Raw genomic sequence first — 18,171 nt, 5'->3', positions numbered from 1 at the left:
GAACTTCTAGAATATGAGGGTGGTAATTAACCATCAAATCTAATTAACTTATTAGTTATTTATTTCATCCAATCCTATATATTTTGGAGTGTTACAAATAGTTTAATGATGTGATAATATAACATCATCTATCAAATATTAAATGACATTGTCATAATGTTTTACATGCCACGTGGCAAGACCCACGTAGTATAAGTTTTTTTTAATTTAAATAACACTTTTATCACTTATTTTTCAAAGTTTTCTATTCAGGTAATCTAATGTTGAGAAGTTTACAATTTGGTCATTAAAATTTATAAAATTATTGATATACTTTTTTGAGATTATGACATTTTCAATTTCGATTAGAATTTCTTGATTGATTAAACACTTAAATATTTTATATTTTGGATATCAAATATTTCAAGAAATTAATTTTAACAGTTTGGATAATTAGATTTATTCAACATGCATTATAGTTTACAATTGTTAATATTTATAATTACAAAGTTTACTACCAATATTTTCAATTGTTTACTAATCATAAAAAATTAAAAAAATTAAAATTAAATCAATATAAAAAAAATATGTAAACAATAAACCACTAATAATGAAATACATGACATGATCACATAAATTCCATCTTATTCTCTTTTCATGAATTTATTTATTATCAATTAGTTAATTTAATCTATTTTTTCAGTTTATCCCATGTCAACTTAAAGTTCAGCTCTTATCTAATTGCAAGAATTAAAAAAATAATTAAACTTAAATTTCAAGGATTCTAGTGATATATAAAATTAAATTAAAATTATAAGAGAATTTATATAATTAAATAAAATTAAATAATTTTAATAAAAAAATTTCCATATAAAAAAAAGTAATATACTTTAAAGTTAAAAGGATATTTTAATCAACCACTTTAATAGTTTTTAGAGTTGGCTTGTCGTAAATATGAAGAAACAACAATTTTTTCTCTCCTCTTCGATTTCTCTTCATCCTTCCTACCGTTTTCAGAAGGTTTAAATATGTTAAAAGATTCATCTTAGGGTCATTTACCAATAAAAGCTTAATTTTTTATAAATTTACCGAAATGGACCTGATATTTTATTATTTACCCGAATGGACCATTTTCCGGCAAATTGCGTCCACGTCAGCGCGATGTCAGGGGACGTGCCAGGAAATCGCGGCCACGTCAGCGCGCTTTGCTGATGTGGCAACAAATCGCGTCCTCGAGGGGGCAATTTGTTGCCACGTCAGCAAAGCACGCTGACGTGGCCGCGATTTCCTGACTTGTAGGTTTTTGGATTTTAGGGTTTAAGATTTTAGGAATTTTAGGATTTTTAGGGTTTTGGAGAAAAAAGTAAACAGATAAGTCGCGCCCACGTGCACGCGCTTCTTTATGGAAACATCTGCCCTTGAATTTACAAATGTTGAGCATGCATTCACTGAAATACTAACTCAAATACATTATGTGATCAGTCGAAAAGCACTCGAAGGAGGGAATGATCAAACAACATTGCCCAAGGGACAAACCATCAATGTCGGCTCTCGGGATGATGTTTCAGCTGCGAAGAAAGACGGCTGCTGTTCTGCATAATTGTTAGATGATTCCGAGTGTCCAAATTTGCTTCCTCATTAAGCACAAGCTTTCCTCACCGTGATCTTTCTCGAGATCTTTCGTTGAAGACGAAGAAATCACAGCATTCCAGGGATTTTCTTATAGTTTGTTCAGACAAATCTAGTTTTAGCATTTTAAATGATTTTCATTAGTTGTGGAGAATAAATTTTAAATTAGCTATCATAATGTTTTGTATTTTCAAAGGAGTATTTTATGTAATATAACAAAAAAAATAGGGATAATTTAGGTATTATAAATAATTTAAATAATTTAGTGTAACTATATACATGAAATTTCATTAGATGGGTAAGTCGCAGCCACGTCAGCTCGCTTTGCTGATGTGGCAACAAATCGCCCTCTTGAGGACGCGATTTGTTGCCATGTCAGCAAAGCGATCTGACGTGGCCGCAATTTCCTGGCACGTCCCCTGACATCGCGATGACGTGGACGCAATTTGCTAGAAAAGGCCCATTCCGCTAAATAATAAAATACCGGGCCCATTTTGGTAATTTAAAAAAATAGGCTTTTTTTGATAAATTGCCCTCCATCTTACCCTTTTAAATTTTAATTTTTATCTCTATATTTTTTCTGATTTAAAAATATTAGTCTGTCTCTCCAATTTTTCCCATTAAAATTAATAATATCAAAGTAAAAATAATAATTTGGTCCTTACCCTTTAAAATTACATAATAAATTTTTAAATTTTTTTTATATTTTAAATAAAAACATAAAAAATTATATTTTTTAAAAATTCAAAAAATTATAATTTTTTAAATAAAATAAAAAACATGAAAAATTAAAAAAACTCTAAAATTAAAAAAAATAAAAATTTCCAAAAACTCATAATTGTTATCTAAATCGGACCGGTTGGACTGAGAACCAGTTGGGATATCAGTCTGATGAGAGGCAAAAGAATCAGTTGACCCGCAAACATGGTATAGACTGGTAGAATCGAACTAAAAATTTTTTGAATCTACAGTTGAACCAATTTTAAACTGGTCTGACCAATTGATTTCCAAAACGACTGATCTAACCGGTTCAAAACAAATAAATTATTAAAAATAAAAAAAATATTAAAAAATTATAAAAGTCGATTCAACTAGTTTTTAGCCCGGTTCAACCAATCCGTACTGGTTCGAGGGTTAATTGTTTTTAAAATTTTAAAACTATTTTACCTCCAAACATTTAGAGTTTTTTGTCAATTTGGTCATTACCCTTTAAAAGTACAAAAAAAAAATTAAAATTTTTTAAAAATTATTTTTTTTTCTTTTTTAAATAAAACATAAAAATTTATATTTTAAAAAAATCAAAATTTTATATTTTTAAAAATAAAAAATACATAAAAATAAAAATAAAAAAATCTTTAAAATTCAAAATAAAAAAACTTAAAAATATAAAAAAAAACTCCAAAGTTCATTGTTATCTAAATTGGACTAGTTCAACAAAGAACTAGTTGGGATATCAATCCGATGAGAGGCAAAAAATTGGTTGACCCGCAAACATGGTATGGACTGGTTGAACCAAGCTAAAAAAATCGATTGAATCGACAGTTAAACCGATTTCAAGCTAGCCTGATTAATTGGTTCCGAAAATGACCGATCCAACCAATCCAATGCAAATAAATTATTAAAAAATTTATAAAAATCGGTTCAACTAGTTTTTAGCCCGATTCAACTAGTCCGTACCGGTTCACGTGTTAACTAGCTTTTAAAATTTTAAAATTATTTTAGCCGTCAACATTTATAATTTTTGTTGTCAATTTGGTCCTTACTATTTAAAAGTATGTAATTTTTTTAAAAAAAATTAAACATTTTTTCATATTTAAAAAAATTAACAAATTATAATTTTCTAAAAATAAAAAATATATGAAAAATTTTAAAAAATATATAAAAATTCAATATTATTTAAACCGAATCGGATAGGTTGGATCAAGAACCCAGCTGGGGTATCGATCCAATGAGAGGTAAAAAATTAGCTAACCCGCGAACTGATACAAACTTGTTGAACCGAGTTAAAAAATTAGTTGAAATAATTTTTATAATTTTAATTTTTAATATTTTATTTGCTTTGAGTCAGTCGGACTAGTTGTCATAGGAATCAATTGGTCAGACCAATTCGAAATCGGTTCAAGTAGTTTTTAGCTCGGTTCAACTAATTTGTATTGGTTCGCGAGTCAACAATTTTTTTACTTCTCATTGGATCGATACCCGAGCCGATTCCTGATCCAATTGGCCCGATTTAGATAATAATGAATTTTGGAATTTTTTATTTTTTGAATTTTAAAGAGTTTTCATTTTTTTCATAATTTTTTTAAAAAATTATAGATTTGTAAAGTTTTATGATTTTATTTAAAATATGAAAATTTTTAAAAGGTAAAAATTAAATTAACAAAAAACAGTTAATGTTAAGTGCTAAAAACGTTATTCAATAAGTCAAAATCTCTTTGCATTGTGGTTTTTCTCTTTTTAATCTTAAACAAACAGTCTTGAAGTGTCAGAATGAGTAAAAAAAAACAATAAATAGAAAGTCGAATCAATGACGTATCGATTCAATCTGCAATAGAAGAGACGATGCAATGAATATGAAATCTTGTTTTATTTCTAGAGTTCATACAAAATACAATAACGATCCCAGATTTTATTTTAAACAGGATTCAAATCCAAAGCTGTTTATTCCAACATAACTTAAACAGAAGTAGGGATATTAATACAATCTGAATGGAAGAGATCTTTTTGCTCTCAATTGCAAACATCTTATATTTCATATGAACAAATTTAAGATAAAACAACATAGAGATTTCTAACACTGGATGGCCATGCACTGCTTTATATTTTCATACAAACTATTCTATGGTCTTCCACTAACAAAACATAGATTACTCAACATATTTGTAGCAGCATTTCCATCCCTTGTCTATCGGACTCCAAGTACAAGTTTTGCAATCTATGCCGGTTATTCAAACATAGGTAGCTCCAAACTGCATCTATATTGGGTATGTGGGGCTTAGAGAGCTTGAAAAACTGCAACAAATGCTTGGGGTGGCAACGATCAAATGCGTATAAGATAGCTTATCTTCTCGGGTAAAAGCTGTTACAGGGGTTGGGGACGTGTCTGAACCACATAAATATCTTTTCCAAGAACACATCCTTCCACATCCTGCGGGCAGCCAAACTTCCTCTCCAGGAAAAATCCAACTGCAGATAGACGCTGACTAAGCTGTTGACGAAATACCGGATCAACCGTCAAGGGTTTTTTGCTGTAGTCTACTGTCAAACGGATTACTTCCCCATCGGCAGGACTTGCACCTGATACCACCATCTCCTCACTAAAATTTGCAAATGCTACTGTTTTCACAAGCCCATCAAACTTCCCAGAAGATAAACGCCATGGTGTGCCCCTAGTTCCTGAAGCGAGGGTTTCACCCAGCCCTGGCGCAATCTCAGCCTCAACATAGTTATGGTCATGATCTGTTGGGCTGAGTGTGTGGAGTACGAATGAAAGATCAGGTGCAAGCATTTCCTGAACCAGGACTGCCATTGTAGCATCTTTCTGGGACACACCAGCAGCTCGCCGACTTAGTACTGCTCTTCGTGTATAGAGCGAGGCCCATACTTGGCTAACAGCACTGGCAAAAACAGTTGGATTTGAAGGACTGACATTTGGGATGGATTCATAAAGTCCAGCAGCTGACATCCCCGCCAAATCCTCAACATTGGCACTTGAACGAACAATTAAGCGTACATTGCCTGGAAATACTCTCATTATGCTATCAATTATGTCTTGTGGGGGCTGTACGGAAGAGACCAGCTGCTGGAGTTGGTGGCATAAATTATCAAGTTCACCATCCTCCAGACGTGCTGTTTCAATCTTTTCTCGAAGAGACATGAATGTTTCCATGGATTTGTTTTGCTCTAAAGCCCATTCCATGGAGCCAAATGGAATAACTACTCCAGCAGGAACACGAAATGACGCTGGCACCCCTAGGTCACTGTAGGCTGCAATAAAGAAACAAAAGAAAAAGATGAAAAAGAAAATCATGCAGAACAACATATAGATGTACAATTATAACACAGAAGATGAAGGTCCATACAATGATAACAAATGAATTTATCAAAAAATTAGGTGGTTTATTAAACAAAAAAAAAAATCATTGATTCTTATTCATATATAAATACTTCTTATGATCAAAGACTAATGAAGTTAGCTGCCAAGAACAAAAAGTTACCCTTATCAGAAACTGCTGCCAAGGAAGCTAAACGGCCACAAGCAGCTGCCTTTGCTCCTGAAGTTTGTGCATCTGCATCAGCAAGCAGTATAAGTCCAGCTGAAGAACTACCCTGTATAAAGAACCATTATCAGTTTGATTACTAACATAAAAAAATAACTGTGAGATTGCTAGTTTCTTGCAACCTAAGATAGAAGAGAGAAAACCTTGCCTTATTGGAGTAAGAGGCTTTAGGAGACAACCCTGTCAAATCAGGAGGACCACGCATATCAACAGCAGATGAACCATTAGTTGAAAGATTTTTGGCAACAGAATCAGCATCACGATCATCTAAAGAAGATGGACTTATGCTCACACCACTTGACGATGCCTCCAATCTTCAAAGAATTTACAAATCAAGAAGCAAACAAAACAAACCACTCAACTGTCAGACTCAATGGTATATAGAGCTTAGAGCTAGCTATTGTTAGTTGATTGATGAGAACAAACATTGACTATACTGCAGAAAAGTTCAGAAACAACCTCACACATTTTCCTTCAAGCTTTTGTATATAAGAAACTTTTTCTTCATCTTCACATGTAACAAAGATGACCTTTTCCTGAACAAAAATATGTACTTTATCAGTATGTCATCTACTAATCAATGTTTCCATCACAAATTCTATGGTAAAATTAATATCATAAGAGGAAAGAACTTGCTTGTCTGGCCCTAACACCAAGATGAGATAAGTGAGGCAGCTCCTGCAAAAGTACAACTCCTGCAATATTAGATCCAGCTGCTGTCACCTGCAACATATAAATGAGATTACATGATCACTTTGCTTGTAAACAAGAAAATGGTAATAATATTCAAGGATCAAACAAATAGCTAACCGGATGGCCCAAAACAACAACAAAAAATAGCTAACTGAAAACTATCTCAAACCTCCTCATCTCCATCAGCTTTATTAACCACAAGAATAACAGGTCCTTCTAAAGATGATGGCAGCGATCCAGGGACAATGTTCTCAACCTGAAGCAAAAGTAATTTAGCATCACATGGAACTCAAAAATTTGCAGAGGTACACACGTAATAAAGGGGCACAATTTCACATGCATTTATTGGAATTTGGAACAATTAAAGTTGACATCAGATTATCAGATGACAAAGTTTAATGTCATACAATGTTGATAGTCTTACTGTGAGGAGCTTGGTGCAACACCTGCTAGTGACATTGTTAGGGATTTAGTTCTTATTTGATTCAGATTTTAGCAGGATTTGATTTATCAGAATTTACTTATTAGTTTAAACAAAAATTTCCTGATAAACAAGGATTTCTTGCTGACATATTTTAGCTTGAATGAAACTAGGGTTTTGGATCTTATTTCCTAAATTTAAACCTCTATTTAAGAGGAAAATTATTAATGAATAAAGAAAGTTAAAACTTAAAAGTTCCAATAAATTATAGGAAACTCCCTTGGAGTTCCAAGGTAGGCAACTCCCTCACAGTTCCACAACTATAGGCAAAAATAGGAGTTGGAATAAGGGCAAAGACCCTTTCTTCGGATCTAATTTTGTGTTAATTCTCAGGTAACTCAATCAATAACTCGGGAACTTAACATATGTATTTGACCCCTCTTTTTTGATTGAGTACAGGTTGTGCCAGTGGTTCTTTTCTAGTGGCTAAAAAACATTAAAAAACATCATCGAAAAAGAAAATTTGAAATCCTGGAATTTTGAATTATTTATATTTTTTAAACTCTAAAGCCAAGATCTAAGTAAACATCCTTAAGTCTCGTCAATACCAAATAATATTTACTTTTGGTTAGCCCCGAAAGATATTATTATAGCCTGTAGGACCATTACCAAATATTGCTATATTTTGAGAGACTAAAAGAACCATGTTGCATCAGGAATCAACCGTAACTGGACATCACCATTCTATTACTTCTCTATTTTTAAAATCCAACTAAGAATTTTTTAGATAGAAGTTAAATATTTTTGTGCACCCAACTCAGGGATAGTTGCAATTAGGACAATGCATGTTGTCTTATTTCACTAACTTATTTTCAATTGCAAAAACATAACTAGGATTTACTTCCTAATGTAATGTGCCTCTTTGATGCGACAATGTTATGGACTCAGAAAGAACGGATTGAGCGAGACAAGGTGTAATAATAATATCCTCGTCAGTTGCATTAAAGTGATTGAGGTACCTGAACCAATGTTCCGGACACCACTCCTGGAACAAGGACATCCCACCCTTCAGAACCAAGTGCTGCTCTAACAGCTTTCAGGAGAAGGGAACAAAGTTTTGAAACCTGAAAAATCACCCTACAAATGAAAATTTCAAGTTAGGAAAATAGAAAATAGTAAACTACACACAAGTAATATGATTTTCTCCCTGCAGCTTAACTAGCAAAATCTCACAAACATAAAGAGCAACATTATCAGGGAAGTCATAAGATAAATGTTACCATACCCAGCTCGGATCTCAGCTTCAGCATATGTCCTTATGCTGTTCTCTGGAATTCCAAGAGCTTTCCCTAGCATCTTCAAGATTGACCAAACAATTTCTTAGGATTCCAGTTCATCTATAAGCCTTAAATTAAGTTACTGATGATATAAAGCTGCACCAGTGGAGGTTGGAACATTGAGGAACAAACTGATCTATATATTTAAAATTGCTTATTCTTCCAGAGTTTATCTGACATTGCCTCTAAAGGTTGCAATATAAACAATTCATTAACTTTAGCAGTAAACGAATTTAAACATTTGGTTCCGTAGAAAACATTTGTTAAGCTTACATCAATCTCAAGTATTTACATTCACAAAAGTTTCATCATATAGCACAAAACTTTGCTTTTCACAAGAACATTTCTTTACCTGCACTTTTTGAGGGAATAATTGGAGAAGGACTTCAGAATATTCCTCAGTCAGCCTCCTTGATCTGTCAAGTGTAGCTTTGAGTCTTAATGCCCAGATTCTTTTGCCATCTTCACTTCCTTTATAATAAACAAAAGGGGCCCAGAAAATGAAATAAAGCAATATAAGGAGAGCTATTCTACTAAACATGAAATATTTTTTCCAGAGTTAAGAGATAAAAGGATAATAAAGGTACCTTCCTTCTCAAAGAGACCTTTCTCTTGCCAGGCAGTAAGCTCATTTTGAATAGCAGCACATTCTTCAGGTTTCCAACCAGATAAACTAAGCTGATGAACACCCACAATTAAGGCACCAAGTGGATCATTCCAAGAGCTTATGTTCTTTGATTCCAGATTATCTGCAAACCAATTGGCCCCTCCCACAGCTTCAAGCATGTTGAGTAGCCTAATTCAATGCAAGTCAGAACTGCATGAATGAGAAAAACGGAGAAAGAAGAGCATAAAACTAAAAGTAAAACCTATTGCTTGCAGCATCTAACTAGAAACATGGGAAACCAGAACGTGCAGTGTTTCTGTTTCCACAGAAATCTTGAATAATTTTTCACTAGAAATGCAACAAAGGCTTTCTGTTGAGGCTGAATAAATATGAAGCATCCACTATCTGCAGGTTTGGTTGCAAGGTAGAGCATATCTCTAGCTTTTTGCATGATTTGCAGATTTGATGTATGAATACCAAGAAGCTAATGTCTATTATGTGATAAAAAATGAGCAACAGTAACTTTCAGGTCTGAAATTAGAAACTCAGTTTAACAACCCAACCAGCCCAATAAAAACATGAAATAGCTTTTTCTAGCTTCAGTTTATTGCCCTTAAGATTGTCAAAACTCATTCATGTGACATCACTCCATCCTATTAATATGATTTCTGATATCAAACGTGAATATCTACTAAAATTATTCAAGGAAAATAATATAGACAAGTGACATAGGACATCAAGAGGCACTGCCTCAAACTGACAAGAATTTGGCAAGTAAAATGATAGGTTAATTAGAATTTGGGCAAAAATACTAAGATTGGAGGTTAAAACAACAAGGACGCTAAAAGAAAAGTTATGGTTTACAAGTGGAATGTTCAGAATTTAAGAAGAAATGAAGAAATTAAAATGCTATCCAGTGGCTGTTTTGATCCTGTGAAGGTACAGTTGAGCAACAAATTAAGAGTTTTAGCTTTAGTGTTGGCAGTTGAAGTTATTACGGTTGGGGTTAGTTTCTAGTAGAGCAGATAGAGAATAATGTAGTAAATTAACAGACAAGAAAGAAGAGAAAAGATATAGGACTCAGAACGACACCCTAAAGCCACATAAAACAATGTCCACACTCAAAATCTTCTTGGAAATTAATCTTGACTTTTCCTAACCGCTTTGTTTTCAGCATGAGGAAGTTCTGTTGTATTGGTTGGAGTCATCCCATGTAAACACAATCTTACAGTAAACAAGTGGATAAGATGCCAATGGTTCATTTGAACTAAGTATGACATAACTCATTCACCATATATCTGGAATATTTCTAAAGAGTTGTCTGTCTTTACAAGTTCAAGCACATTAAGTGTCAAAAGCAGACCAAAATTTTAGATATGTACCTGCTTAAGAGGACAAAGGAATAGTCCTCAAGACCAATCTCACATAGTCGCCACTGATAGTTGCACACAACAGGACCAGTTAAAACAAGCCACGAGTGCAAAAGAGAAAACTTCAAGCTAAATTTCTGTTTATTTGAAGCTTGCTGAAAATTTAAAAAGAATGGACTGACCTTTTGGCGCATTGCTATTGCAGCATCAGGAGCATCATTTCTAAGACCACTTTCAAGACCCCTCACAATTACTTCTCTCAAAGCACCCAAAGATCGCATTGTCTTGATTAAACCCAAAATGCTACTCGATCCTTCTGCAGCATCCAGACTCTGGAAATATAAAAATGCCTCTTAGAAAAATGACTGCAACAAAAATTCATCGTCTAAAAATAAATAATTAGAACAAAGACTTTTCAACTATGAACTTCTTCTACGGGTTCTCAGTTGTATAACGAGCTTTTTTTCCAACTAAATGGGACTGGCTGCATGGATCAGAATCTGCTATCATATTCTATTTGGAAACATATCCAAGTAAAAATATTAAAGGAACTAAATGCATGTTTTTTATTCAACGATGAACTTTCTGTCAAACTCCATTAATCACTAGATAAAAACTCTAACTACAAAACCATAGCAATAAATAAAAAACAAGAGCAAACAATTACAAAGATACCTTTTTGCACTCCAGAAACATTACAAGAGCTGCAATGCCCCGTTCATCTAACGATTCTCTAATTGACTCAAGTTGCTCAGTGAGGCTGCAATAACATAAAATCTTAGATAGATGAATAAATGTCTAGCAAGGAGTTTTAAGAATCGAGACATAGCATCAAAAGAAGAATTGGACCACTTCATGAACTGGAAAACACAAAGTAATATGCATAGATAATACAAAAAGTTCAAAAGGTCAGCTACATTTATGCATAACTAAAGACAGCAAGTAGGAAATCCACTCTTTTTGTTGCAGGCAACTTTACATGGTAAATTACAGAGATGAGTTAATAACTGATAGAGTGGGAGCTAAATTCAGATCTTGTAGCAGTAATCCAAGAATTTAATGGAAGTTTCAACAAGAACCATTAGAATTTCTAGAAGTTTACTTACAAAGCAAAAAGTCAATTTATTGTATCAGGATCATAGAGGACTTTATGCTACTGTAATGTTGCTTAATATTATCTTCAATGAGACTTTTTCATTAATGTATAACCCATGAAGGAAAGGAAAAGTAAAAGCAAGAAATACTAATCATTCAAATTGAACCTTCCAGCATTGAAAAAATCTTTGAGTTCCAGATGGAATATCTTGAATTGTTCCACAAATGCTTCACTATATTGTCCAGGATCCCTGGTGATTCTTGCAAGCATTGCTTCTGTTGCAACTAAGTCTTCAGGGCCAGCATTTCGATGAAGCTTGTTCTGTATTGTATGCTTTATTTCTTGCTGGAACATATAAATTGAAATTTTAGTTAGTAATTTGAATTTCAAATTAAAAAAAGGGCAAACTACACTTGTAGTCATCCAACTATTGGTAAGTTTCTTTTTCGGTCACCGAACTATGAAAGTTTACAAAATGGTCACCCAACTATTTGATTTTTTCTTTTTTGGTCACCAGTTGTTAAATGACTGATGGAAAGATGACGTGGCAGCTTTTAAAATTGGCATAATAGTAATTTTAACCCTCAACATTTATACATTGTATCAATTTAGTCTTGATTGTAAAAAACTTAAACCCACAACGTTTACACATTGTGTAATTTGGTCCTTTTTTTTTTTTTCAATTTTGCTTTTCTTTGTGACCCTTTTACCCAGAAAGCTAAAAAAATCTATCAACTAAATTTGATCAAAAATATACAAAAATGGAAACACCCGAAAACCCAAGATAATAATTTTCATCTTTTCTCATTCTTTTAAAATTAACCCTCAATGTCACAAATATAAGTAAAACTACAAAAAAAAGGACCAAATAACACAATGTGTAAATGTTGAGGGTTAATTTTTTTGAAATCAAGACTAAATTGACACAAGGTATAAATGTTGAGGGTTAAAGTTGCTATTATGCCAATTTTAAAAGCTGCCAAGTTATCTTTCCATCAGTACTTGAACGGTTGGTGACCAAAAATGAAAATTTTGAATAGTTGGGTGACCAAAAATGAAATTTACTAATAGTTGGGTGACTACCAGTGTAATTTACCCACAAAATCGAGATGCCTGTGAAATCTGACCTTGAGGTCGTGAGGGATATCATTCCGGTGAGCAATGTCTCTAATTCGAGTAAGTGGGACAGATGCTGTAAATTCTGCCTTAAAAGATGGCAAACAAGGATGGATCTTGCGAATAACAAGCAATTCCTAGCATTTGGGAAGAAAAAGGTAACTGAGAAAATTATACAACATGATAGTCTGATATGCATAAATCATATGATAAACAAATGTTGCCATTTAAAGTGCATGAGATGCGTCTTGTTTGTTCCTTTCCTCAAAATTTGGTGCTTGCAGCTAGAATAGTTACATATTCTAATTTCCTAAAATAAAAAGATTTAAGAAACAAACAAAAATCAAGAGCAGACCAATCTGTAAAATAGGCTAATTTTAGAACAGAGGTATACACTCACGAAGATGTGCAAACTCAATTATTTAAGAAACTAAGAGCAGCACTTTCTGTAAAACCGTACAAGGTCCAATCAAAGTACTCCTCCCAATTTTTTATTGAATCAACATAGGTGCCAGTGATTTTCAAATTTCAAAATACCATAAGCTTCAGCTACACCAGCTCTTTAGTCCATTAAAGCCTGAGACCAAGTAATTGGTGATAAGAAAAAAATTTAAGGACTACCAGACAACTTAGTGACAATTACAAAGAGCAACACACACATTTTTTATTCATTAGATAACACAATGTTTGTTAAGCTACTTGAATACGAACACTGAACATATTGTCTACAGACACAGGTGTCAGCAGCTACTGTACCTTAAGTTCCTTAGGAACACTGAACATACTGTCTACCGATAAACTAAACAAGGAATCTTTTGTTTGGATTATCCATGTTTTGCTTTGATTCTGACAAATTCAAAGACAAAGATAAGCACTACCTTATTCTCTTTTCTGCCAGAATGCACCTTACTCTCACTTTGCCAAAGTTCTTATAGTGATCCACCATAGAAAAAGTAAAAGAAAATGCCTAAATAACATCTAACACGCCAGTTTCTATCATCCTGTGCTAAATGCCAATTTATCATCTAGATTGTCAAAAATGGTTACAAGCAAAAGTCTTTCGACCATGCTAAAAGGATGGATAAATCACAAGTTAACATAAATTTGCCAAGCAAGATAAGTAGGGAAATAAACAAAGAGCAACGATGATATCAATCCTGATACATGAAAAGAAACATATAACCTATACTAGAGTGTATTTTTATTAATCTTGTTCAAAATGTAGTTTAAATTGGGCGAACCAGAATCCATGGAATTGAACCAAAGAACTGGAAAAGGTTATATTTTTTCACTAACACAGTTGAGAACTAGAGTAGGATACATGACATCAAGCAATCCCATCCTGTGCAAAGCAAAGGACTAAAAAAAATTAATAACCATGAATAAAGACAGCAAACTGCAGCAATAGAGCACCTGAGGTGAAGAATCTTTCCTACTAGAGATTCGCTCTAATTCACGAAATATAAGCCTGGAAATCTCAGCATGTCTGTTTGGCCGGTGATGACCCCCATCTTCAAAACAAGGAATTTGCCCTGTGTTTATCCACTGTATAAAAAGAATATTTAAGAACAGTGTGGAAGAATATAAACACCAAAACATGCTGTCATAAAAGAAATGTAAATAACCTTCAGATAGATAGCAGAGCATATTAGAGCTTCCAACCGTTCCTCACTTTGCAAACTTCCAACTAATAGCTCACGAACCACTTCAAGCTTTCATAATAGGAAAAATAAATACAGAAAAATGTTATGGGCTGAAGAAGAAATATAAATCAAAATCATGATAATCGACCACAAAGATAGAGTTTAAAAGCTAAGTCATGATTTAAAATAATAGATGAACAACATTTGCATAAACAAGCGTTTTTATTTTTTAATTTTTTTTGTTCAGAAGATAGGCCAAGGAAGATAAGACATATGTGCAAACTCCCATGCCTCCAACTGCCACCACCCCAATGCCCGAAGAAAAAGAAATTCAAAAACTTTATGAAACAGGGAAGAATACTATTAGCAATATCCTAGTTCTTCAATTTTGAAATTATATTTAAATACATTCAAACTATCAGTGTCAGTTCATGGAAAGAAAATAATAATTCATGGTTTTTTCATTTCCTTATCCCCACAATTTGACACCTTCACAACTTCTATTGACCTGGCTTGAGGCATGACAACACCAACCACAGAACCACTGGTGCATGATGCATGTACTATGATGAAGTGCCAGCATGTGAGCTAGATAGATTGAATGGAACTTCATACTCAGAGCTCATGAAAAAGGGTTTCAGCTAATATAAGGTTCAATGAAATTGGTATTCAACTAAATGCATTAACACTATCAAGCTACACATGTCCATAATGCTAAACATCATAAAATTATACTGTATGTGAAGTAAATTTCAAATTCAAGTGCGTGTATATATATTGATTATGACATTTCTAGAAATTTTTCTATGAACATGAATTTTGCAATCAACAAAATGACTATGTGCACCTTTCTCCACCAATTCCTTGCACTTTTATCACCTTCAACTAATTTCAAAGCCAACCCTTCAAGACCAGTCGTATCCCATCTCCTCTCCAATTCTCTGTTGTGATGTTCATTTGACCGCATGAAGGAAGCAGGCCTCCCTTGCCATTGTCCAACAAAAGGACTTGCCTCAACCTCCAAGGCATCAGTAGTAGATGTCGATTCACTATGACCAGCATCATCCACACTGTCATCATATTCTTCCGAACTTAAAGGCAATAATTCCAGCGTCTCCTCTGTGGAATTCCAGTGACATATCATCCCAAAACTTCCTCCCTGAGGCAGTTTCAGAACACGGTTATTTCCACCTTCCCATGCTACACTCTTGTCCTTACTAACAACCACGAATTTGAACTCAACAGACTCGCCCCCTTTCAACTCCAAGTCACATATCCATCCATCCTCACTCCAGTTCATAGGCACCTGCTTCTTCCAGGATCCCAATTCTTTTGTGGACCCCAAGATCACTACATGCTCACCAAATTGAACTTGGTGGTCTAAACAAATATTAAGCCCTACTTTGCCACTTCCAGACTTTGGTTTCACTTTCGTCCTCTTCTTCTTCTTTTCCTCTTCTCTGCTCCCAAAAAAAGAAACCCATTTTAGCAATCTCCAACCTCAAGAGGATTCGATACCATTTCATACAACCAATCAGGAAAAAACTATGTCATTAGATTTTTCAATCATAATAAAAATAAAACTCAAACAACCTTTCCATTTGCAGACATTTCTCATCAGCAAAAGTTAAGTATAATTAAATATCAATAATGATAAGAAGGAGAAGGAGAGGCCTAGACACGAAGGTTGTAAAAAGAAGAAGAAAGGAGAAAGGCGAAAAGGGTACCTAGTGGGAGTAGAGGAAACGGCGAAAACAAGAGAATGAGAGTGTTTATGGTGGCGGTTGATTCCCGGCGGAAACGGGAAAGGAAAGGAAATCCTGGGGCTGAAAATAGCAGCGTCGGGGAGGAATTTGAGTTGCTTCCGAGCTGGAATTTGAAAATGGAGTGAGCGTAGAGAAATAGAATCCATTGCTTCTTTTCCTTTTTTCTCCTTTGTACGTCTTGGGATTGAGATCTTGTGCTTGTATAGGCAGAGAACAAAGAAATGAATCACTGAATCATGGATTGGGATTTCTGGTCTCAATTGCTGGGTTTGCGCCACGTGGGATGCTCCACCCAATTGTCTATTTGTAAATTCCTACTCACGCATTTTTTCTATAATTAAATTAAAATATGACCAAGATCCAAGATATTTATACTTGAAATATGAGAATCCTTGGAAGATATTTATAGTCATATAATTTAACTGTCTATTTTTATTATATAATTTTTTTATTTTCAAGATGATGAATAAAATAAATTATATAAGTCAATTTCCATAATTAAATATGTTTATTGAATAAAATAAAGTTTAATCGTTACTAGGATCTGTTTAGTTTTAAGAAATAATTTATTAAATTTATTTTAAAATAAATATAATTTTGTCTTTATAATAATCTCATTCGATTGCCGAGATTTTATTTATTATAGAGAGATAGTTGTTATGCACCTAAAACAACATACTATTATAAAGAAATGATCATTGTAAACTTACCTTAAAATAAACAAAATCAAAATATATATAACAAGTGCATGCATTATTACTTTTGTGTATCTTTTATTTTACATTTTTGCACATGATTAATTATGAAGTTCTTAAATCTAACAAATTTAATTAATCAATTAATTAGTTATTAGCTATTAAATTCAAGTAATCAATTGATAAGGTTATGATGTTCCAAATTCATATTAGAATATTTAATTATGGAACTTAATAGTTTATTGAATTGATATCTTTAACTCCATTTGTTGAAGATTATTTCATTTAATAAAGTATAATTAATAGATTTTTTCATGTGAAATTTAAATATTTTATTGAAATAATATTTTAGTTAAGATTATTTTTATTTAATAAATTGTAATTAATAGGTTTGCTTAAATGAAATAGTTATACTTTTACTTTTTAGACAGTATGTTGTTATAGAGAACTGATTTAATAAAAAATGTCCTTCACAACTTTGACGGTTGCTTTTATAAGTGGATATAGAGAATTAAAATAAAAAAAATTATTTTTACTAGAAACTTGGTTCTTATAACAAATATAAAGAATTTTATTTAATATTTTTATTTATTTCATAAATATCATTGTTCCGAGATTGTTTTTTAAAACTATCTTGATACTCATTAGTGTTAAGGTATTCCTTAAATAATCAAGATTGTTTCGCTCTTGAAATTATGGAGGGGATTAAGAGATAACACCCAATTAAATACTCTAATGGACCCCTAAATCTAAATGATTTTTTAAAAATTTAATAAGAGTTCAATATCAATGGGCTTCAAGGACCATTTAGATTTCCCAATAGAATCCTAAGTTTAAACATTTCTTTAATATAAATAAATATTAACACCTATAATCCTGGAATACCTATTTAAATACAATATTAAAACTCTAATCCTAAACTCTTAAAATTCCAAACATTTACTATTTTAAAATTTAAATGAATCCCAACATCAATGAGTGTCAAGGCCATTTAACAAACCATTAACCTTAAACTCTATAAATAATCTATTCCATTAGTTGATTTTTATAGAAAACTCAAAGGACCCTAGTATATACTCTATAATGTCCTACCTTATTATCTTTATTGAGATTACAAGGACATATTGTTTATGTTGCAACAAGAACAAATAAACTGCGAGTGCTATAAGCTCGAAAAAATTAGAAAATAAAAATGTTAGACAAGCAATTCTATAGTTACTTACATACTATTGGTTTCTTTACAATTAATTAATTTAGTAAGATGAGTTGTGTGTTGCACTTTCTTTCTGCTCCAGTTTAGCGTTAGAAACTTAAAGCTCATGTGTTTCATTTCTCATGCAACGAATCAACGATAGCACTAGAAGATATAGCACAACTAATGGCCTTTATGTCGAGGGTTTTGCAATAACAAGAACTACTGAATTTGATTTACCAATAATACTCATTGAATCATTAGACACTTTCTCGAATAAGAAGGATTATAATGGTGTTGGGCTTGGTGGAATAGATTTAAACTAGTACTTGTTATACTTCCATCCC

At 32.8% G+C, this 18,171-nt stretch overlaps 1 protein-coding gene across 1 annotated transcript; it reads right to left on the bottom strand.

Annotated features, from left to right (window-relative positions):
• Window positions 1-4,176: 4,176 nt before the first annotated feature.
• On the bottom strand, window positions 4,177-16,314 carry LOC107914720 (phosphoglucan, water dikinase, chloroplastic). The gene is made up of 19 exons (XM_016843738.2): window positions 15,899-16,314; window positions 15,019-15,631; window positions 14,154-14,240; window positions 13,942-14,073; window positions 12,540-12,665; window positions 11,579-11,757; window positions 10,992-11,076; window positions 10,499-10,648; window positions 10,329-10,381; window positions 8,927-9,135; window positions 8,692-8,810; window positions 8,288-8,358; window positions 8,022-8,139; window positions 6,751-6,837; window positions 6,525-6,611; window positions 6,348-6,424; window positions 6,037-6,202; window positions 5,826-5,937; window positions 4,177-5,595 (listed from the first exon to the last, which is right to left on the bottom strand). The coding sequence occupies exons 1-19, from the start codon at window positions 16,081-16,083 to the stop codon at window positions 4,691-4,693; spliced, it is 3,561 nt and encodes a 1,186-aa protein (XP_016699227.2). The 5' UTR covers window positions 16,084-16,314; the 3' UTR covers window positions 4,177-4,690.
• Between the last annotated feature and the right edge of the window lie 1,857 nt (window positions 16,315-18,171).

Source organism: Gossypium hirsutum, chromosome D10 (genome assembly GCF_007990345.1).
Source record: "Gossypium hirsutum isolate 1008001.06 chromosome D10, Gossypium_hirsutum_v2.1, whole genome shotgun sequence".
In the NCBI taxonomy this organism is placed as follows: domain Eukaryota; kingdom Viridiplantae; phylum Streptophyta; class Magnoliopsida; order Malvales; family Malvaceae; genus Gossypium; species Gossypium hirsutum.
The sequence above is the reverse complement of the archived record's forward strand: the minus strand, read 5'-3'. Positions and strand labels throughout refer to the sequence as shown.